At 36.6% G+C, this 24646-nt stretch overlaps 1 protein-coding gene and 1 long non-coding RNA gene across 5 annotated transcripts in view; one reads left to right on the forward strand and one right to left on the reverse strand.

Annotated features, from left to right (window-relative positions):
* The window catches only part of STAC (SH3 and cysteine rich domain), a 204049-nt gene extending 190518 nt beyond the window's left edge, over positions 1-13531 (reverse strand). The window contains exons 1-3 of the mRNA XM_031469899.2: positions 13509-13531; positions 10847-10967; positions 10254-10292 (exon numbers count right to left, since the gene is read on the reverse strand). Of these exons, the coding sequence (XP_031325759.1) occupies positions 10254-10292; positions 10847-10879 (72 nt within the window). The 5' untranslated portion in view covers positions 10880-10967; positions 13509-13531. The remainder of the gene's footprint in view (positions 1-10253; positions 10293-10846; positions 10968-13508) is intronic.
* A 520-nt stretch (positions 13532-14051) lies between these two features.
* The window catches only part of LOC105090704 (uncharacterized), a 146553-nt gene continuing 135958 nt past the window's right edge, over positions 14052-24646 (forward strand). For all 4 annotated transcript variants that reach the window (XR_010384956.1, XR_010384958.1, XR_010384959.1 and 1 more), the window contains exons 1-2: positions 14052-14132; positions 14588-14705. This is a non-coding gene — a long non-coding RNA (uncharacterized LOC105090704). The remainder of the gene's footprint in view (positions 14133-14587; positions 14706-24646) is intronic.

Consider the following 24646-nt stretch of genomic DNA (forward strand, 5'->3'; position numbering starts at 1 on the left):
ACTAATTTGCTATTGTTCAAGATGAAGATCGCACTCAGGAGCAGGAATGGGGAGGCGGGTCTGGGTTCTGCTGTTACAGTTACTAGTTACTCTCTGTGTGGTCTTAGATAACTGACAATGTTTTTAGTCTCTATTTCCTTGTCTGCATCTTTCTTGTCATATATCTAGTTGTTAAATTGTGTTCCTATAACAGCCCTTTGCAAGGTAGCATTTTCAAACGTTACAAAACCCTATTACGTAGGAAAAGGGTGCACCTTCCTCTTTTTCTCTGGCCCTATCCCCACATTAAGTTGTTTGTAATTTTCTTTCCTCCTCTCATAATCTAGAACAAGATTTTTCAGAGCAGAAAGAAACATGAGAAAACATTCTCTTTCAGGACACAGTTTAAACTAAAATGTATACAGCATGGATTGTTATAAAATAATACATAGATCAGTGAAGGGAGAATTTGCTGCTAACAAGAACTGAGAACCCCGGGGTAGATTTAGCTTAATAATGTTAATGTATTCTCCCTGTCTGCAGAGCTTTCTATAAATACACAGGCACAAGGCACATCCTTCGTGATGAGCTTCTCCCTCTTGACTTAGTTCATCAATTGGTGCCATCAGACTCTTTCGAAAGTCATTGCTTCTGATTAAGAGGAATGAGCAGGTTCTCAGATGGCTCTGAGCGCTGGCAATAAGGCAGGAGAGGCAGACTGCGCCAGGCTCCTGAGTGTCTACAGAGCAGGTGGGATGCTCCTTAGGGGACAAAAGGAGGTCCAGATCCGCACTGTGTTACAGAGCCACAGCTTTCAGCTGAAGCCTGAAATGGAGGCTTCTGGAAAGGAAGTTAGCCCTCTGGAAGCCACTCTGGTCCAGCATGTGTCTGTGCGCATGCGTGCATCCCTGTGCACAGACTCTGTGTATGAATGGGTGAGATGTACTCACTTTCTTAAATCAGACGCTAATCTCAGACCTCAGGCTTCTGCTAAGCTCCCCATATCCCTCTTCTGCATGTGCAAACATGCCACTGGAGACAGCGTGAGCCACGCTGCAGGTAGGTGAGGGCTGGCACTAATTAAAAGCTCCAAACAGAGTAGGTAGATGGAGGAGGACAAAGTCTAGGGCCTGACTTTAAGGTTCACGGACTGCGTTGTTCAGGAAACAGGTCAGGAATGCTTCACCTGTGCTGGTCTTTGAGATGTGCCAACAACTATTTCTGTCCTCTACTCTGCTCTGAATTTAGGCAGAATTAGCAAGCCAAAGAAATGACAGCACAAGATAGGAAACAAGAGAGGGGACGGACAGCTGCGTGTAACAAGAGAGAGGGCACACCCTTTCTGCTCTGCAGTGATTCAGTGGGAAATTTGATTATGCTCATCTGGCATTTTGCAAGGTAATATTTTTGTACAGGAGGCCTAACTGGCACTAGGAAAAAATGTTATTCATGATAATTTCAATTTAACGATATTTCATAGTTTAATAAAAGGAAAAAAAAACAAGAAGTGGGGGAAACATGATAAAGAGAAGAAACTGCAGGGACTGAAGCTCCTGGGTTCTACGTTTCCTAGGAAAGTGTGAAAAAGAGGTTTCTGGTCTTAGTCATTTGCTTTCTCATTATAGAATTTTTTGAATGCTGTAATTGGTCTGCGTCCCCATTTCCTATTGCGGGCATGGTTTCTGCATATGGAATTGAATTATTAATAAGAATTTCACACTTCTAATGAGCACCCGCTGTCTTCTTTAGGTCAGTACATTTTTATCATTTTTAGAAGAACATTAATCACATATGCCAAATTACTATCCTTTCTGATATATTGCTTTTAAAAAAAACTTATTTTGAACTAATTTTTGACTTACAGAAAAGTTGCAGGAATGGAACTGAGACTCCCCATATATCTCCACTCAGCTTCCCCTAACAGTTAACATCTTTCATAATCAGAGTACAACCATTAAAATCAGGAAATTAACTTTTATACAATACTGTTAACTAAATGACAGAGCTTATCCAAGTAGACAAAACCAGAAATAATAAAAAGGGAAATATCTCAATGTTCACTGACAGGTAACTGGATAAGTAAGATCTGGTCGGTGTACACACACACACACACACACACACACACACACACACACACACACACACACACAGTGAAATACTACTCAGCCATAAAAAATAAAAAATACTGCCATATGCAGCAACAAGGATGGATGGACCTGGAGATTATCAATTTAAGTGAAGTAAGCCAGAAAGAGAAAGAAAAATGCCATATGATATCGCTTGTATGTGAAATCTGAAAAAAAGGAAATGAATGAACTTATCTACAAAACAGACTCAGAGATATAGAGAACAAACTTATGGTTACTAGCAGTAAAGGGGGTGGAAAGTGATAAACTGGGAGTTCGGAAATTGCACCTCTTGGGGAGTGATGGAAATGTTAGCTATTGTGATTGTGATAGTGGTTTCATTGGCATACACATCGATCTATGCATCTATCAAAATCCATCAAATTGTACATCTGAAATATGTGTAGTTTACTGTACAGGAACCAGACCACAATAAAGGTGTCAAAAAATTTTAGGTGAAAAAAAATAAAGTGAAGTGTCTTGCTGTGCCTATGGGAAGAGATGGCAGGAAAAAAAGAAAAAAGTTATGCAGATTGTATCATGGGAGAAGCAAAAGGTAAAAATACAAATGAGGGTGTGAAAAATAAAAATTCCATGAGTGTGTCTAACAGACATTTTATTGGCAATCTAAATGTAGATGAAAATAAGAAAAGAGAAAAGGCAAAATTTGCAGAAAGAATAGCTGAGGATTTTCCAAATTGTTGAAAGACAACAAAACCCAAGTATAATAAAAAAGAAATCCATACCTAGTTACATGTCATTGAAATGGTAAAACAAAACAAAACAAAACAAAGAGAATATACTGATAGCAGGCAGAGAACTTGGACAGACTGTCTTCAGAGGAAGGACTGGCTGAATGAGTCTCAACATTAGCTACAAAAATCAGAAGTCACAGGACAGGTATCCCCAAAATGCTGAAACAAAATAAGTGAAAACTAGAATTCTATACCCAGAGAAAATATACTGTTTGAATGCAGTCAAACATAAATCCATATAATAAACAAAGATCAAGGGAATTTGTCCCTAGAATATTGTCATGAAAGGAAATTCTAAAGGATGCAGTTTAAGTAGATGAAAAATGAACACAGATATAAAGTCTGAAAAATCAAAAAGAATTAGAAGCAGAGAAAAGTGGCAAATATCTGGGCAAATGTAAATGACATAAAATATATAGAGTAGTAATACTGATGTTGAGGGAGGATCATAAGAGTAGACAAAAAATATTAGAAAAAAACATGAGTTGGGAGGTGAATAAATGGTGCTTACATTTTAACATCTTTTTATTTTTTAACAGGATGATAAAGGTCTTGATTCTCTTTAGATTTTGGACTCCCTATTTTACTCTATACATGAAAATCAATTCCAGGTTAATGGCAGACACATATCTGAAAGGCTTTCACAAAAGAATACAGAAAAAAGTCTTTGTGGCATCGAGATGTAGTAGGGCTTTTTAAGAAAATGCTGAAAGCTCTAATCATGAGCGAAAAATGATAAATTTAACTACAGAACACTTGAAAGCTATTTTTCTAAAGATGCAACAAAAACATTGAAAAGACAAGGCACAGGATGGGAGGTGTTTGCCACGCATAACTGAGAAAGTACCAGCTTCCAGACTACGTAAAGAACATCTACAGATCGACGAGGAAAAGCCAGGCCACGAAGCAGAAGAGGTCAATGTCTTCAAGAGGCATTTCAACAAAGACAAAGTCTAAATGCCAAGAAATAAATAAAGTGTGCCCAACTGTATTGGTAGTCAGGAAAAAAAATCACCATGGAATACCACTACATACCCACCAGAACACCTAAAATGAACAAAAACTGAAGATACTAAGTATTGTTAAGAATATGGAGCAACTAGAATTAACAACAGAAATTCGCCCTCTACTCTGGACGTGTGTTGGGCGGTGTCTACCTATGTAACGCTCTATCACCTGACAGTTCCACCATCAGACAGAAAACTCACAGAAATCTGCACCAATTGTTCGCCAAAATACACATACAAAAATGTTCATAGCAGTTTCATTTGAAATAGAGAAAAAACTGGAAACAACCCAAATATCCATCAACAAGTATAATGGATCAATTAGTTGTGACATATTTATGAAATGAAATTGTCTATAATGGTGGAAATAAATCAGTGTTTTGATGCAATGGCATTAATGCAGCTTGCATTCATAATGTCGACCAGGAAAACAAAATATGCTACAAGAAAATATAAGTAATATGATTCCATTTATGTAAATTTTAAACACAAGCAAAATGAAAGTATATTGTTTATGGATCCAAACAAAGGCAGTAGAAATATCTTTAAGAAGCAAGTAAGTAAGCGGTATAATTCACAATTATAATCATCTCTGGGGGATAAGTATCAAGTAATGAGGCACAGGCAGAGATCTCTGATACCAATAACACTCTTTCTTGACTTGAGTGGCAGTTACATGACTTTTTTGCTTTGCCGCCATTTACTCAACTTACAGATTCACTTTATGCATTTTTCTGTGTATTTTATTTTTTTAATAAAGTAAAGTATGTTAACCATTTGAAATTAGCTATGATAAAATAATTCATGAATTTTTTATCACAACCTAAAGAAAAAAATTCTGAGGAGCAGGGGTGGCTACATATGAAATGTAGACGTTTCATATAAAATCATATGAAATTTTTTTATCCTTTGTGGATAAATAAGAGGCATAAAAGTAAGTGAATTTTATTTTATCTAATGCCATTCACTTTTTTTTTAATAATGAAAATTTCATTGCATAGTGGCGGGGACAACAGTACTGATTTTGAAACTGGAGAGAGAGGGTTTGAATCCTTTTACGGACTCAGTAACTTTTTTTTTTGGGTGAATCTGTTTTCTTTTTCTTTTATCACTTTTGCTTTTGGTTTTATATATAAGAAATCTAAAATAGGTAAATGGAAAATCAGTAAGCATACAGAAAACTTGAAAACTATTAACCAATGTGAACTAAATGACAATTATAGAATGTTTCCGCCAACACCAACATAATATACATTCTTTTCAAGTACACATAAAACATTTACCAATTTAAACATATTCAGGACCATAAAGTAAGTATTAATAAATTTATAATAACTCAAACATAAAATGGAATTAAGTTAGGAAGTGACAACAGAAAGATATCCATAAATCCCCCGTATTTAGACACTAAATAGTATACTTTCAAATAATCCAGGCATACTCAGTAACATCCATTCACCATGAATCAGGGTAGAAGAAGAGACAGTAGGGTTGTCAACAGAGAAGGTGCCTGGGGCTTTGAAAACAGATGTCTCACATAACTGTAATCTAACTTCACTTTCACCAGACTCATAACTGGTTCCTGAGTGTAGCACCGCTCTACTGCCCACGGAACTTTTACACATTCTTCACCCAGCTAGGCATTGACTTAGTTGCTGATTTCTGATATTCTCTCTTTAGAGATTCATTTATTTGGCTTTATGCAAATCCTATTATCAGTTTTTCATACATTAGCATGAATAATTATAGCATCTTGATTAAGACTGATTAAACTTCCCATTCATCAAAGAGAAATGCAGATACTCTGGATAGATTATTTTTAGTTTATTTTACCTTCTAAATACTGTAGAAAGCTAAATATTAGTTAAGGTTCTCTTAGAGCCTAATAGCTAAATCTCTGGGAAGGTGACAGAGAGAATAAACAAAGTACACTTCCATTGTTTCAGAATAATTTAGTGAATCCTAAATATTTTTATTTTTTTATTCTAAACATTCTTAAGCCATATAAGTTTAAGTTATATAATCACCCATAATTCTGGCTTGAGGTAACTTTAATTTCTCTAATATAAAGAGACGCTTAATGGATGAGTTTTGTTTGGAAAGTACACATAGGTCCCAATATCTGCATCCTTTTATTATTTGTTAACTCTCACCTATTATGTAGCCTTCTCTTCAGACTCTAGATTTATTTAGTCATAAGGTTGAGTGTTGGTGAGTTTTCATTTCACTATGACAGTAAGATGGAAAGAAAGGGGACCAGGGAACTTGCAGGTACATACATCAGTCAGGTTCAACCAGAGAAACAGAACTAGTATCATATGTATCATCATAAATGTGATACACACTATATTTACATGTGTGTATAAATCATATGTTTATGTAACTATGTTATGTAGTTATACTTAGTATATTACATAATTTATAAATGAAATAGAGGGAAATTAAAGACTATGAGTGCCACAGAGGTACTGTGGATAGACACTGCATCCAAGAGAAAACAACGATAAATTGTGAATGTTCTACTGACTAAAAGCACGGGCCAGTACTTGAATCCTGGGCTCCTCAGTATATTAACCGTGTGATGTTGGAAAGTTACTTTATTTATGTGAGTTTTAGCTTTATACCCAAAGATTGGAATGAAAGATATGTATGTCATAGTATTGTGGTACAGAATAATTGATGTAACACATATAAATGACTTAGTACAGCTTCTGGCAAATACAAAGTGCTCAGTAACAGTAGCTATTACCTGTCAGGGGCACTGAATCCATTAACTGGAGTCATGAGATGCCCCAGGCTCTTATCATGTTTCCTGGCCCAGCTCCTGAACTGGCCATTTTGCCAAGAAGCCCTGGTCCCTTTAGTACAAAATTATATTAAGCAACTGAAATGTGGGTGTCTGGTGTGACAGAAGTAGGAAATATCTACCTATTTATCTAAATATGAGCAGGCTTAGAATATCCTGTAAAATTAACCACTTTTAATTGACCTGGTAGTAGAAGCTCTACCCTGAAATAAATGACATAATAAAGAGGGTTCCACAGAAGTAAATACAGATTACTTATGAAGCAGTAAAGAAATGAAGGAATAAAATATATGAAGATAAAAAGGTAAAACTTAAACCATTAACATTTATTGGGAATTAACAAATAAAAGATATACTTTAAAAAGTCCAATGTTTCCCAACACAGTAGGTATAGAAGAATGTTACCTCCACACAGTAAAGGCCATATATGTTTCTCACAGGATTACTGTGCAGCTCAGATTTTTGAAAAAGCCATAAACCACCATATATATATAAACAGTACTAAGAGGTTTAAAAACTTAGATTACTTCAAATAGAGGAGAAAGGGAACCGTTTTCAAAAGTTAATTGTCTTTTACTTGGAACTGGAATAGCTCTCTACTACATCTATTAGAAAAACTGATTTCTCAAATGTTAGAATATGTAAAAACTGGACCATCTGTAAACGGACTCTGAGAAACAAGACAGAAGCGCCCAAGTCTAAGTGTATTTCCATTCTCATGGAAATGAAACATGAAGCACAAGAGGACAGAGAGGATTTTAGAGGTAACTCACAGAACAACAAAATGGAGCTTCTGAAACAACTGTCCTCCGAACAGATGACGAAACATGAGCAAAGGCACAAATACGATTACAGGGCATGGGAGTGGCACAGTAAAGCTTGCTGGAAAAAGGTCAGGCCTCTAGTAGAGAAAGACCGCCTTACAGTGAACCAACCAGAAGGAGAAGGATTTGACGATCCATCACTTGAGTGGAATTAGTTTGCTCTCCACTTGGAGAATGTGGTTTGTCCTGACTTTCTAAAAGCAGGAACACCTCTAAATAAACTCTGAGCAAACAGTATAGGAGGTGGCATGCTCAAGTGTAACTGCACACAACTTTGTGCAGTTTCCCTTGCTTGGTCCGATTAGAAACCAACTTTAGTGGATGCTACTGGTGACCCACTGGGATTACGTTTACTAGGTTAATATATACTCATCTTGTAGACTCTGAGTTTGGGCTCCTAAAAGGCTCACAGCTGCTCCTTTCCCTGATCTCAAAATTGCCTTCTACCAAATGGAAGCCACTGACCCAAAAGACCCTGCCTCATCTTGGCCAAAATCTTACGTAGTGAGTATGTGTGTGGGGGGGGAAAAAAAAAAAAAAAAAAAAAAAAAAAAGACTGGTGCCCCTGTTTCTGGACTGGATAATTTCTGTGGCACAATTCACGTTACAGAACTCCCCATGAGATCAGGCTGAAACTCCACTCTAGCTGCCATAACTTCCTCTTCTAGATCCTAACATCCCCTTCTCCCCACTGCCCCATACCTCACCCTGCTTCCTTCACTTTCTTTTTCTTGAGTACACCTCTCAATACAACCCTGAAAACAAGAATCCATGTCTCAGGTCTTATTTCTAAGGAATCCAACCTAAGATATCATATTAAGAATGTCCATCTTTCATTTAGTGTCTTAAACTTCACTACAACCGAGTTGAGGGATTTCTAGTTTCAACAAACTTTGTCAATTTTTCTAACACAGGGGCAAATATCGGTTGCAAACTGAGTGAATGTTCCATTCTACTGAACTCCAAGTCTCATATAACTGAACAAAATCTATTACAAAGATGCCTTTCAAAAGGTACATGATGTCTCTTTTTTTATGGAGGGCAATTCTTTTAGGGAAAAGAAAATTACCCTGAACAGTACATTGAGCACCATTTCTTCACCAAAGATGTGTCTAATGGGTGTTCTGTACTGCAATTTTAACATCAAGTTTATAATATATCTATGTATTTGCCAAATTTTTAAATCATGGTGTGTCTTCTTCTTAAACCATCTAATAAAAAATCAGGTATAATAAATCCTTACTACTAACATTTTCCACATCTTTCTTCTGAAATGGTGAGATGATTTTGTGAGTAGTGACTAGCAGTTTAATATGTGTTTCAGGCATGTCACTGCCTCTGACTTTCTAAATTGCTACTGTAAAAAGTCACTTCAACTTTTTAGGATCTCAATTTCTTCTAGAACGACACTACTTGATTTTCATATTCTATTCATTATATTTTATACTTACATTAATTACATATGAATTAACTATGACACAAAATTTCATCAAACACACACAGATTTTTTTTTTTTAAGAGCAAGGGCAGAAGTGGGAAAAAGGCTAGCCTAAATTTGCACATTGTCACTTTGGGTATATTCTATGGGCAAAAGAAACTCACAAGCCCAGACTGCACGAGTAAGTATAGTCTCCCTCTCTCATCTCCTGACAGAAGGAACAGGGAGAACTGGGGCCATTTTTTAATGTACCACACACAGAGCAAAGGCGTGCAGTGTGATGGTACGCTGAAGATGTGTCCAGGTGACAATACAGTGAAGGGTCTGCTGAAGAGCAGGTTGAGGACCAGGGCCAGGTTGTATTCAGCAGAATCCTGGATTTTTTGCCCACCACTTTGTTCCTGCCTGATTCGTGGCAGGGGTAAGGGAAACACGACTGGCTAGCCAATTCCTGCCTGCATCTGTTTTTCTGTAGTATGTGAGCTAAGGATGATTCTTACACTTTTAAATGGCTGAAAAGACATCAAAAGAAGAGTATTTCATGACGTGGAAATCATGTGAAATTCAAATTTCAGTGTTCATACGTAAACCATGATTAGAAACGGCCGTATCTAAGCACTTACATATCCCCTATGACTGCTTTTGGGCTGCAAACTGGCAGATTTGAGGAGTTGCAAAGGAAACTGTACATGGACCACACATCCTGAAACATTTACTATCTGACCCTTTACAGAGAAACTTTACCAACACCTGATTTACAACATATGCCAAGCGTTTGGCAATGGGTGGGCCACCCATGTAAAGCTACATGGAGAAAAACAAAAGTCACAAAAAGCTACGAGACATGAGACTTAACACACAGAAAAGCCAACAGTTAAGCCTCCCTCTCTGAAACATTAACTATCTAATACCACCGATTATCTGAAAACAATCCTGGGGAAGGAACTTGGTTTCCCGAGGCGTCTCTGTTATTAGGCATAAATAGGACGAACTAACAGATTTATCATGTAATTCAAAACACACAGCAGGAGGGGTTTATTGCACTTTTATCATTTTGACCAGAATACGTGGCTCCCTAGACCCATGTTTAATCTTTTCAAAATGGAATGACCAAATACCGTGAGTTTGTCACCAAACTTCAGTTAGAGTTTTTTTCCAAACTCCAAGAGTCTCCATGACATGGAAGGAAAGCAGGAAGATGACAGAAGGGGCAAGGTGGCAGAACAGAAAATGAGAAGGTAACAATGAGTAATAAAAATCTCATTTTTCCCATGAATTAAACACGAGAGCAGAATTAAACATGAAGTAGCAGTCTTACCGAGAACTTCAATGGCTCCGAGCGAGGTCCTCCAGCTCCCTAAAACCAAAAGCACAGCATTGTTGTAATTGTACACATTTTTCCCTTTCCACCACACCCTGCACTGGAGCCCTTAACAGCTCCTATCATTTTCTTGCATCTGTTTTTCAATTTTAAGCAAACTGTTGTTTACACAATAAAGTACACGTTTATTCTATGGAGATAAATGGGAACATGCAGAAAAGTTTACTGGAAGTAAATTTAATCTCTTAATCCTCATTATTCAGGGACACAACCTCTAATATTTTGTTTTATTTTGTTCTCTGCTCTTTAACAATGGACATCTGCATTTTCTCATGTTACATAAATTTTTGTTTGCCGAATGTTCCATCAAATGACCATATTTCATAAATACTTTATTTTGCTTTTTATTCTTGTTAATTTCTCAGTATTGTAAATAATAGCATCGAGATTTTGACATAAAGTCATTTTCTTCTGAATTTGTCATTATTTCTTAGGAAGGATGTGAGGTTATCAGGTTAGCACATACAGGTGGGTGCATTTATGTTGCCAAATAATTTTCTCAAATTTCTTTTTACTGAGGACTTAAATACCTGTCTCTGGAACAGAATGACGGTGAAGATCATTGAATCCTCTGCATGTTACTTTGACTTTATAACATGCAGCTGTGTAGATCAGACACAGGTCAGACGCGGCCTTTCTTAGCAGGGCCTGCTGGGATAAACAGAGAAGTGATGGAACATTCTACAGTTGCAGAACAGCAGATTTTCATGATTTGAAGACATTTACTTCCACTTTTATTTTTCCAGCTCTAATGCAGGTGAGTCTCAGTGTAATTCAGAGTGATTCTGACTAAAGGTAACTAGAGCTGCATTAATCCTTAAGTTTGTATTACTATCAGAATTCCCAAATGCTTGTTCAGAAATCTGTGATATTTGAAAACAAAAGCCAAAACAATTAAACAAAAAACAATGTTTCAGTGCATTCCAGTTCTGGCTCAGCTATAGGGATACTGAGGAAGTCATTTAATCCCTTGATATTTTTATTTTTCTCATATATAAGAAGAAACTCAGTAGTTAGGGTATGTGCTTAGCATGCATGAGGTCCTGGGTTCAATCCCCAGATCTCTGTTTAAAACAATAAACCTAATTACCTCCCCCCACACCAAAATGTAATAAAGTAAAAAAAAAAAAAAGTTAAAGAAAAAGGAAATGCTTGGACTTGGAACATTTCAAGACTCCTCAAACTATTTTTAAAAGGCTATTATCCTCATCACATGTTTAAAGTACACATATGGGTATTTTCCCTTCCAGAAAGCTCTTCAGGTTAACCTCTTTCTTACTGATAACCAGAATTGCCTTTTAAGGGCACCTGTGAGTAAAAACCTAAAAAGTTTCCTGACACCTCTCTATCCTCCGTTTCAAATCCCTTCCCCGTCAATTGATGCCTAATAGCCTTATATTGACATAACCTGGGGAAACCATTGGAATGATGGGCAAAGGTTTCATAGTAACTTTCACAACCTACTTTTATTAGAAGCCATCAACAGTATCGCTCCTTGAGAAAGGAGAAAGATATTATTTTATATTCAGTTTTCGCATAATCTTTTTCATTGTAATTTTGTTAAACTTTAAGTAGAATTCCTAAAGGAGTAATAATAGAACATAAACATATGGAATAATGAGCCAATATAAATTGTGATGAATTACAAGCATTTTTTTTGCAGCTGATATAAAAGGAGATAATTATAGATACCTTATTATATAAAAGGAACACATGTTTTCAGAAAAGGTACTTAATTTTATTCTACTAAGTTCTAAATGAACCACACAATCTAAGAGCCACTCCAACCAAAGTTTAAACAGAAAAAATCCTCAACAGAATTCAAGAGCATAATGCTAACATGTACTCCATCGAAGGCCTTCTGAAACCTCTTTTTAGGTTCACAATTTGTTGTTGTTTTATTTTTTCACATAAATTAAATGAAAAGGAACTAAAAATAAACTTTCTTTTTTATTATATAATAGAACCAACAAATGCCATTAACTCAAACCTGACTGCCTAAATCTTTAAGTGGTCTTCCTTATCAACAGCACTGAAAGGGTATCAGGTGTAAATTGTTACTGAGACTAAACTATAAGAAGACGCTATGTGATGTACATCCACAATGAGTACTCTGCATCATTCATTTCCAAAAAGCATCACGTTATTCAATGTAAGAAACTCTGAGTTTCAGCTTGTCACAAATCAAATAGATCACATCACTCACAGTATCGAATGGACCAGAATTTCTTTCCAAAACAAAGTCATTATAATTAAAAAAAATGTGAAACACTTTCCTGAAAATATCTGCCCTAACAGCTTCAAGATCTGTTGTAAAACTCCCACTCAAACGTTATCCTCATCACTCCAAGAATGCTGGAGACCCAATGAGTCCCCAGGACGTGACATCCTCTGTCCTCTCCAAATAGTAAGAGAAATTTGCCAGGCATTTGCACAGTGGGTTCCCTGGAATGTGTTTTCATTAAAGGGAAAATAGTTCCCACCTGCAAGAATACACATTGGAGAAAAGTCTCTTCAATAAATGGTGCTGGGCAAACCCAACAATTGCACTTAAAAGAATAAAATTGGAACATTCTCTAACACCATATACAAAAGTAAACTCAAAATGGATTAAAGGCCTAAGTGTAAGACCAGAAACCATAAAATTCCTAGAAGAAAACAGAGGTGGAACACTCTTTGACATAAATCGTAGCAATTGTTTTAGATGTCTCCTAAAGCAAAGGAAATAAAAGCCAAAATAAACAAAAATGACCTAATTAAACTTAAAAGCTTTTGCACAGCAACGGAAACCAGTGAGAAAATGAAAGACAACCGACTGAATGGGAGAAAATATTTGCAAACTATATGACTGACAAGGGGTTAAGATCTAAATTATATAAACAGCTCATACAAAACAAAAAAAAAAAACCCCAAAAATCCGATTAAACAATGGGCATAAGACCTGACAAGCATTTTCCCAAAGAAGACATACAGATGGCTAACAGGCACATGAAAAGATGGTTAACATCACTAAATATCAGAGAAATTCTAATTAAAACTACAATGAGGCATCACCTGATACCAGTTTAGAATGGTTATCATCAAAAAGAACACAAGTAATTAACGCTGCAGAGGGTGTGGAGAAAAGGAAACCCACCAAAACTGTTGGTGAGAATGTAATGGAGGTTCCTCAAACACTAAAAATAGACTTACCATGTGATGCAGCAATCCCACTCCCGGGTTTGTTGCCTTAGAAAATGAAAACACAAATTTAAAAAGATATGTGCACCCCAATGTTCATAGCAGCATTATTTGCAATAGCCAGGATACGGAAGCAACCTAAGTATTCATCAACAGATGACTGGATAAATAAAATGTGGTATATTTATACAGTGGAAAACTACTCAGCCATAAAAAGGCATAAAATTTTGCCATTTGCAATCCCGCAGATGAACACGGAGGGTAAGTGAAGTAAGTCAGAGAAGGACAAATACAGTACGATGTCACTTATATGTGGGCTCTAAAAGAGAAAACAAACTGGTCAAAACATACGGAAAAAGAAACGAGCTTACCACAACCCGCCGGCGGGGAAAAGGGCGTGGCCAGGCGCGAGGACCCCGCAGGTGGTGGTGCCGCCGCCTGAATTGCTGCCAGCTGGCTGCTCTAGGCTCCCGTCCGCTCAGGCAGCTCGCTAGCCACTCCATTTGGGGTCCTCGCGGCTTTTTCACGTGTCCCGGAAGAGGAACTCCGCCATGACAGGTGGAAGACGCCGTTTGCGCAGCCTGCAGAGGAGGTTTGCCCAGCCTGCGGACAAGGATTGTTCAGCCTGTCGACAAGGTTTGCTCAGCCTGGAACCTCTCCTGGTGGTTGCAGAGGCGGCCGGCCTAGGAGGGCGACGAGGCCAGGAGAGGGGAGGAAAAAAAAAAAAAAAAAAAAAAAAGCCGGACTCACAACAAACTAGTGGTTATCAGAAGGGAGGGGGAGGGGCAAGATAGTGGGAGGCTATTAAGAGGTGTAAACTATTACGTATAAAATACCAGGTTATGTTGTACAGAACAGGAAACAGAGCCAATTATTTTATAATAACTTTAAATAGTGTATAACTTTTAAAAATGTTGAATCATTTTGTGGTACCCCGGAAACGTACGTAATAGTGTCTCTCCATGAACTAAACCTGAACAACAACAATTTTAAAAAGTGGAAATAGTCTCTACCTTATTTATTACCTGCCTTTTAGTGGTGATAAATAAACGACTAAGCCATTTCCCCCCCTGGTTTTACTATTTCCATAGGACACAGAGAAAGCTTTCTTGGAGGGAATCGACAAAACTGGAAGAAAAGGAAAGAGCACGCTGCTCTTGCAGAGGCTGCAAAAAGACAGCGTCTTGGGCTAGCAAGCTTCGTGGAAGGGTGAGTGCTGTCCGCGGTTGCATGGCGAGACAGACAGATCATCTCTCCCCCTGGGGTTCATTAGCGTTTCGAAAGGTAGGGACGTGATGTGAACACGGGTCTCACCTGCGTTTTTTACCTCCGTTTATATCCTAATCTGCATTCCGCAGCGGCTGCTCGTTTTTTTCAGTAAGTGCGTGCTCTAGGAGTGAAACAGAGTATGAGTTAATGTGTCATTTCCAAGGCTCCCTTGGATCAGAGTGTTGTGTCTAATGGGAACCTCCCAGATAACCACTTTGAACTGTAGTGGTTTCGGTAAAGTTGCCAACGAGTCTTTTCCTAAAGAGGGTTATTCTTCGATATACGAGTGGTTAATTTCACAATTCCTCACAGGCTACATGTAGGGACAAAGGTCCAGCAAGCCCATGTGTTCAGAAGTATAAAAGAATTTCGTCTCTTTAGTGTTTTGTCAGAAGGAATAATAATGAAAACTGCTCTTTTGCTGCCTTTCCATGAATGGTGAGGGGTTTTCATTTCCAAAAATTTTTTTACTACCGTTTAAATAGAGTAAAAAGGGGAAGGAATGAAAGATTACCTAGAACAAGGCTGAACAACAAAACAAATATTGAAGAGGAAAGAGCATACATAAGAGAGGTAAACAGGGGAAGTGAATGTATATGGCCGTCCTCAAACGTCAGTCAATTAAATCCGCCAATTCTAGGGGCGGTTACATTATTTCTTTTGTAAAAGGGGTTGGATGGAGCAGTCTGACGAGAAGGGGTTTTACAGCTACATTTGCATTGATTTTACTGTCGGTCATCCTTGTCAAAGAGGGCTGAGGTCTTCCTTTGCCACAAATATGCGCGCGCAATGTTTGCCTGCAGAGTGCCCTGTACTTAGGGATTTGCTTCTTTGTGAGGAATATTGCCCTTTCTTCTTTAAATCTCACAGCCCTGGAACTCAGAGCTGCTTCTTCAAGTTCTCATCATTTTGAAGTAATAGATCCTGAGTCTGGAAGGACTTTGATTCCCCAACATAAATAATGGGAAATTGAGGCAGCCCTGATTTCTGGTAGTCTCTGAATTTTGTAGGATAAAATAAATGAGGCTAATCCGAAGAGACAGGAGGCACCATGAGTTCGTGTTAGTGAAGAGCTCCATCTCCTGTTCTGTGTGGGTATGTGCTCAAAACCACTTCCACCAGCTAGGGGCTGCTGTGAAGGCTAGAATCAGCAGAAGAAATAAGCCAGTCTATCACCCTTTTGCAGTGCAGATCCTTCTGTTCACTGAACCATGAATGTTTTTTGCCTTGTTTTGGGTACTGATAACTAAGAAAGGAGACACACAATGAAATGAGGTTTTACATGTTTAACTTTCAGTAAAAAAAAAAGATGGACAGCAATGTTAGAGGTTTTCTTGAAATGATTTTCCATTTTACCCTTCCATTTCGAAAATTCAAGTTTGCACCTTGAGAGTAACAAGAAAACCTTTTTATGAGTTCTGTGGGATAAATGAGTTAGAATAGCTTCTGTATAGACCTGGTTCAAGCTGTTAAAGAAACATCTTTCCTGGCTCATGAACTGAGCCAGGTTTGGTCTGTTTCACTCTGTAAAAACATTTTCTTGGTTGATTTTAAGTTTATCCTCCAATGTCCTGCTTTTCATTACTAAAAGGAGCTTAAGGGGGAGGAAAATGAAAGGGAAGGTGTTTATTGTAAGATAAAAATGCTAAGGATCTGATAAATGTGATATATAGACTCAGAAAAGAGCACGAAATTGCATTTTATTGTTTGTTTTGTTCAATTGAAGGAATAACTATTTTTTTAATTGAAGTACAGTCAATTACAATGTGTCAGTTTCTAGTGTTCAGCACAATGTCCCAGTCATGCAAATACATACATATATTCATTTTCATATTTTTTTCATTAAGAGTTATTATAAGGTGTTAAATGTAGTTCCCTGTGCTATACAGAAGAAACTTTTAAAAAATCTATTTATATATATAGTGGCTAACATTTGCAAATCTCAGACTCCCAAATTTATCCCTTCCCACCCCTTTTCCCCAGTAACCATAAGACTGTTAACTATGTCTGCGAGCCTTTCTGTTTTGTAGATAAGTTCATTAGTAGCCTCTTGATTTCTTTTTTTAGATTCCACATATAGGTGATATCATATGGTATTTTTCTTTCTCTTTCTGGCTTACTTCACTTAGAATGACAATCTCCAGGTCCATCCATGTTGCTGCAAATGACATTATTTTTTTATGGCTGAGTAGTATTCCATTGTATAAATATACCATAGCTTCTTTATCCAGTCATCTGTTGATGGACATTTAGGTTGTTTCCATTTCTTGGCTGTTATATGTGGTGCTGCTATGAACATTGGGATGCTTGTATCTTTTCAAATTAGAGTTCCCTCTGGATATATATTCCCAGGAGTGGGATGGCTGGATCATAAGGTAAGCCTATTTTTGGTTTTTTGAGGAATCTCCATACTGATTTCCATAACAGCTGCACCAAACTACATTCCTACCAGCAATGTAAAAGGGTTCCATTTTCTCCACAGCCTCTCCAGCATTTATCCTTTGTGGACTTTTGAATCATGTCCATTCTGACTTGGTATAAGGTGATACCTTGTAGTTTTGCTTTACATTTCTCTGATAGTGATACTGAGCATTTTTTCATGTGCCTATTGGCCATTTGTATGTCTTCATTAGAGAATTGCTTGTTTAGGTCTTCTGCCCATTTTTGGAGTGGGTTGTTTGGGTTTTTTTTTTTTTTTTTTTTTTTTTTTTAAGTTGTATGAGCTGTTATATGTGTTCTGGAAATTAAACCTTTGTTAGTCTCATCTTTTATAAACAATTTCTCCCATTGCGTATGTTGTCTTTTTGTTTTGCTTATGGTTTTCTTTGCTGTGCAAAAGCTGATAAATTTAATTAGGTCCCATTTGTTAATTTTTGCACTTATTTCTATTGCCTGGGTAGATTGCCCTAGGAAACATTGCTAAGATTTATGTCAGAAAATGTTTGCCTGTGTTTTTTTTTCTGGTAGGTTTACCATCAAACTATTTATTTTCACATAATATCTGATAACTTTTCTAACATACTTCCATTTCTACTGAGAGATGACAAACAAGTAGAGAGGACAGACATTTGAAATTATCATTGGTGGCTTTAACAATAAGCCAGCATCTCTATTTGCAAAGGGACTTTCATGTATATAAAACCTTATTCAACTGACCTCCATGAGATCATTCAGGCAAATATCTGAAAACAAGTCTTAGTTTTTCCCTCACTTGTCTTCCACGAAGCAACTAAATGGGTTTAGACGTTCAGTGTCAGTTGTGGGACTTACTGCTGTCTTTGCTGCTCTTGTCTGGGACTGTCTTCATTGGGCATCAATCAGTACATGCAGAGGCTAAATAAAGGTTATTGGCAGGTCAGTTAAAGACAAACTTCTCTAGGAATTTCCAAATCTAAGCTTCTGCCCAGTGAGCAGAGTGGGAGCCAAGAGCTGGTTGAAGGATAAGCCAGAAGAGTGACCTTGGGGAGACTACTCCATAGAAACACAAGAGCTCTGTAGATATAAACTTAGGTTTCCAACCAGGGTTCTTTTTTTTTTTTTTTAATTTTTTTAAACTTTTTTTTTTTTTATTGAAATATAGTCAGTTTATAGTGTTGTGTTAGTTTCTCCAACCAGAATTCTTAACTAACAAAATGTAATCTGGAACTCATCCTGCTGAAGTAAGCAGAAGCTTAGAGTGAGAATTAAAAACGAAGAACCTTTGCTAGCAATAGCCAATTTCTGAAGAGGAGTTTTCCATCAGGATAGCATCACCAGGGCAGGCAGCTCTTTGGCTATCACTTGAATTCAGTGCACAAAATCCAGTGATAGCCTAAAACCATGTGGCTTACCACATGCCGTGGAGATATTTTCAGGAAGAAGTTATGTTAATATGTGAATTTTTAATATTTTTCATTTGATTCCCAAATTGACACCTGGCTTGGAAAATCAGTAAGAAAAAAAAAAAAAAGGGGGGGGGAAGAACATATCTTCAGAACCAGTTTCCAATGTGAAAGCCACGAAGAAACTTTCAAACACAATTTGAACATGATTTCAATAATGATATTCATGTAAGTTAACTTTATCTTGGTTGATTATGAGAGTATAACACTATCCAAATACAAATGGTGGGTGAAAAAAAGTGAAATGAGAGACAAATACAAATGTTAAAGTATGTTTTATATCTAAGATACAAAAATTCCCTATTTTGGTGAAAAGGAAATACGTATGCAATTTTTGTTCATGTAAAACTAGATTCTTAATGACTTCTTCAAGTAAATGCTAAACAAATACCCAAAGAATATTGCATTTTAAGTTATTAACTTGCCTGGATTACTCTCATTGTCATCAGCTCCATATATCAAGATAACTTTGTTCTAGCTCAGTATAGCAGGTTCCTTATGACTGGGGGAATCAATGATGGAACACATCCAGAAAATAGCACTTACATACACGCTATATTGAATCTCAGTGAAGTTCAAAATAAGCATCGCCTAGGGCTAATAGAAATGTTATGTAACAGAACTGAGAAGAGAAATTTCAACTATAAGAGTTTCTGTAAGGTCAGTTTTCTGATTTATTTTCATAAGAACTTATGAAAACATGAAAGGTAACCCTTTCCTGGCTAGCTGGGACAACATTGTGTAGGGCCTTCTCCAGGGTGGAGAGTGATGCCTTGCATACGTCCTGACAATTCTCTTGGGAAGAGCTTCCTTGCCCATTGTTCTTGGTAATCCCTGGCCCCACTCTGTGGGGTTCTTCCTTTACCTTTCTCCTCCTGGGTATCTCAGAAGTGGGTATTGGGGAACACACTCTTCAGCAGGTACACAACTTCCCCCAGCCCGCATTCTGCTCAGGAAGGGTAGGCATCCAAGACTCAGTTACAGGACACTTAAATACAGCCTCATGATTTATTTGATAATACAAGACTCTGAGAATGTAGTAGATTTCTTGTCTATTTCATACCAGCAAGTTTCACATGCTAAAAGCTCTTTCTGAGAACCTGTTCTTCATGCAAATTGTGCTTCCTTGCTTTTTCTGTCCTCATATCTCTTTAGCTTTAAACTAGATTACTTTAGAGCTGGTGAACGACTCCAGAAATGCTATGACCTTATTCTTATTTTTGCTTTGAGACTTCTTAATTCACTTTGGTATTTTAATATTAGACATAAAGCCCATACCCTTAATTCAGTCTATTCCAACAGATTAAATTTAATGAGTTTTAAGACTTTATTAATTTTATCTTTTACCTTTTCAGTCTAAAAGAAATCAGCTGCTCTATATTATACCAAGTTTCTGAAATCTATTTATCTTTTTTCATTTCTGCTTTCAAACTAGCCAATTACTGTAGCTCATATCTTTCTTATAATTCCTGGCCAAATGCATCCAATTACTTTTAGTTCGGTCTACCTACCAAGTTACTGCAGGTTACTGTTTATTAAATATTTTCCACTATAACATGAGTTTGCATTTTGCATTCTCTAATATCAGCTTCCTTACCACACCAAGCCAGCAGTTAAGCCGGTGCCTCATATTTTATATTGATATGATGGTTCTGTACTCCTACTACTATGTGGGCTAGGCTAGGCTATGCCTAGATTTCAGGGCCAGGATGAACTACAAATTGTGTAGGTTTCAACCAGATATGTCAGCGTTTTCACCTTAGGGAATATTTTGCAGAATTTTTTGGTATGGTTTGGGGTTTGTGGGTTGGGTTGCGGCCATTTCCTTATTCTTTAAAAGCGTTCTTGGTATCTTAATTTTTCAGTGTATTTAAAGATTGAGGATGGGAGGGAAAATAACTCTTCAGTACAAATGGCCATCCAGGGGAATCAGGTTGAGAAGAGCCTCCAACTTGATAAATAGTCTAAACAAATAAAAAAGAACTCAGAGGAGACAAAGACTATCAAGGGAAGAGAGGAAAAGAACGATTATGATGACAGCCAGAGCAACAATACCTCTAATGTCCTCAAAGGGATGATGAGAGGATAATTGCATCCATTAAAAAAAAGATTTTTATGAGAGCTTCAGAGAAGGAAAAGTGAATTTTGAGCATTAAAAATAATAGAAATTGCTAAAATAAAACTAAGACAATTCCAGAAATGTAAACAAAGGGCCAAAAATGAAAAATAGAAATAAATTATAAAACAATCCAGAAGATAAGGGTAATACAACTATTAGAAAGACAGAATTGGGTAAAAATGGGGGGAGGAATTAAAGAAATAAGACAATGTCTTAGGATTTACAGGGCCCATGCTGGGCCTGTCTACCACAATCAACAGAAAAAGAACCTACCCCCAGACATTTAATAATAAATGTCTTATTATTAAGACATTTCAGAACATGAGGAACTAAGTAAAAACATTAAAATCTTTATAGATAAAAATGTATGAAATAGAAGAAATCAGAAGTAATACATTAATAAGTTTTCAGATTTCTTGGCAGCATTCCTGGAAGATAAAGGACAGTGCATCCAAAATTCTGAAGAAAATCATTTCCATCCTAGAATTCTATACTCAGCCAAACTACTCAAGTTTAAGGCTAAAATAAATAGAATGACAGATGGAAAGAGTCAGTTTACCTTCTAAGCACCTCTCTTTTTAAAAAACTTCTGAGGGATGTACTTTACTAAGACGTAGGAATAAATCAAGAAATGGGAAAACAGGATACATGAAAGGGGGATCAACACTGGATAATGTAGAACAGTTCTGAAACAATGTGTGTCCACATTGTAAAGAATAACCAGTCTAATAGATTAGAGAGGGAACAGAGTGGTCTTCAAAAAGAAAGTCCTTAGGAAAAAATAAAAGGTGATAATTTGTCCAATGTCTTTGATTAGATAGAAAAGGGACGCATTCTGGAAGAATTTATAATAAGTACATAGAAAACAACATTGTTTTACAGTGTACAAAAGGTAATCATATTTCATCACCTGAAATTGACTATTGAATTTGACTTAACCAGAGTGTATGAAATAAATGTATTTGCAATATAGAGAAGATATGGTGGGGGTGGGCAGGTTTTCTGGCTAAATCCTAATTAATTAGTAAGTTAATATTAGTAAGTTAATAAATAATATCTGAATGTCTAAATCCACAAATAGCAATGTAAACACAGCATTTAGAAATATTAATATAAACACCTGAACAAATAGCTAACAGAGTTGAATATTTTTGCTTCTGGCCAATGGGACTCAGGTATAAAAAGGAGAGCAATTAGACCGGTATCTTTTTCACTTTCAGCCATTTAGAACAGTTTAATTTTTAAGCATATTTTAAAAATAAAATGAAAGTGAAAATACAAAAACAAAAAACCCATACTTCTGCTGTTTAGGAGATTTGGGTTATTTTTTATCATCGCCACTTGAAAAACTGGTTTCACTTTTGGACTAGGATGTTTTCCAGAGATTTATGAAGTATCATAGCACCAATACTAAAGCTCCCTCTTATAATTTTAAGCACAAAGGCAATGATACTCAGTACAGGAAGAATGGATCTATTTTTGATGAGCTTAAGTAAGCCGCTACTTGCACCACAAGCAATGGTATGGGCATTGACAATCATAAATATTAGTATCCTGGGAGACCAGGCAGCAGCCTCAGAATGAAAATCACTGGGAGTAACAAGTAATAACACTGATAATTTAATACAGGAAAATGAGGCAAAGGGTTTATATGCCAGGCTGAAGAGTTGACCTTAATCACCAGCTGATCAACATCATCTTTGAATGTTGGATAACAGTTTCAAAAGCTCTCTACCTTTCTTGAATGTACTCCAGTCCTCTTAGAGAGTCATGCTAAATTTCAGAAATATAACAGAAGTTGGCGTTCCTCCTTTTATTTTTCTAAGCTCTAACGCCAACCTTTATTTATCCTTCCCTGGAGATCCTTCTTTCTTGCATATGACATATTTTTCAGTCTTCCATCCAAAGGATAATCTACCATTAACCTATTAGTAGTCCTTGGCCTTACTTTGTGACCAGTAAGTCAGCCATTTTAATTTTTTTAAACTTACTTAAAAATTTTTTATTGAACTATGGTCGTTACAGTGTATCAATTTCTGCTGTACAGCATAATGTCCCATTCATATATACACATGCAAATTTTCATTTTCATATTCTTTTTCATTAAAGGAGATTTTCCTCTGCTGCCTCAAATTGCCTATCTTTTTATTTGTATTTTTAGGTAGGTTGCATCCCACAGATACCGTGTGGTTGTGTTTTCATTGTTGTTTGTCTTAAAGTGTTTTTTTAATTTCGTCTTTGATTTCATCGTCGACCATTGGGTTTTTTGTAGCATGTTGTTTAATCTCCATTCTGTCTGTTTTTTCTCCTTTGTTTTTCTGTGGTTGATTTCTTGTTTCATGACATCGTGGTCAGAGAAGATGTTTGAAGTAATTTCTATCCTTTTAAGTTATTGAGGCTTCTTTTGTGCCTGAGTACATGATCTAACCTAGAGAATATTCCATGCGCACCTGAAAAGAATGTATATTCTATTTTGGGGAATGTAATGTCCTAAAAATATGAACCAAGTCCAATATTGTATCAATTAGTATCTCCATTGCCTTACTGATTTTCTGTCCAGAAGATCTGTCCAGTGATGTTAATGGGGTCTTAAAGTCTCCTGTTATGGTTGTGTTCTCATCAGTTTCTCCCTTTATGTCTGCTAGTATTTACTTTATGTGTTTAGGTGCTCCTATATTGGGAGTATATGTATTAATGAGTGTAATATCTTCATATTGTATTGCTCCTTTAATCAGTATATAGTATCCTTCTTTATCTTTCTTTAATGGCCTTTGTTTTAAAGTCTGTTTGTCTGAAATCAGTATTGCTACTCCTGCTTTCTTGGTGTTTCCATTTACATGAAATATCTTTTTCCATCTTTTCTCTTTCAATCTACGTGTGTCATTCTCCTTAAAGTGGGTCTCTTATATGCAGCACATTGTAGGCTCTTGTTTTATTATCCAGTCTGCCACTCTGTCTTTTGATTGGAGCATTTAATACATTGACATTTATGGTAATTATTGATAGATGTGTGTTTATTGCCATTTTGAACTTAAATTTCTGGTTGATTTGGTATTTCCTCTTTGTTCCTTTCTATTTTCCTTTTTGTGGCTTGATAATTTTTTGTGTCATCTTAGTTTTTTTTTTGGTTTTTGTGACTCTTGTATTTGTATTGTGTACTTTTCACTTGTGGTTACCCTATTTTTCAAGTATATTAACCCATTACTATATCTGTTTGCTTTAAACTGGTAGTCATATAAGCTCAAACATATCCTAAAAAGAACAGAAAAAAAGAAAAATATATATTTTCTTGCTTCCCTCTCCCACCTTTAATAATTTTGCTGTCCTCTTTTCCATCTTCATGTTTATTCTCTTGCAAGTCATGTAGTTATCACATTTTCAGTTACGGTTTTCTCCTTTTTATAGCATCCTGTTTCTTTTCTATTTAGAGTAGACCTTTCAGTATTTCTTTTAGTATAGGTTTAGTATTGCTGAATTCTTTTAGTTTTTACTTGTCTGTGAAGTTCTTTATCTCTCCTTCTGTTCTAAAGGATAGTCTTACTGGATAGAGTATCCTAAGTTGCAGCTTTTTCTCATTCAGGACTTTGACTATATCTTGCCACTCCCTTCTGGCCTGTAGTTTTTCTGTAGAGAAATCAGCTGCAAGCCTTATGGGGGTTCTCTTGTAACTCTTTTTCTCTTGCTGCCTTTATAATAACTTATTGTTAACCTTGGCTGTGTTAATTATAATATGTCTTGGTGTAGGTCTATTTGGATTCTTCTTGTTGGGGACCCTCAGTGCTTCCTGTACTTGGGTATCTGTTTCCTTCTTAGGTTTGGGAGATTTTCAGTCATGGTTTCTTCAAATATCTTTTCAATCCCCTTTTCTCTTTCTTCTTCTG

This window comes from Camelus dromedarius, chromosome 17 (genome assembly GCF_036321535.1).
Source record: "Camelus dromedarius isolate mCamDro1 chromosome 17, mCamDro1.pat, whole genome shotgun sequence".
Lineage (NCBI taxonomy): Eukaryota > Metazoa > Chordata > Mammalia > Artiodactyla > Camelidae > Camelus > Camelus dromedarius.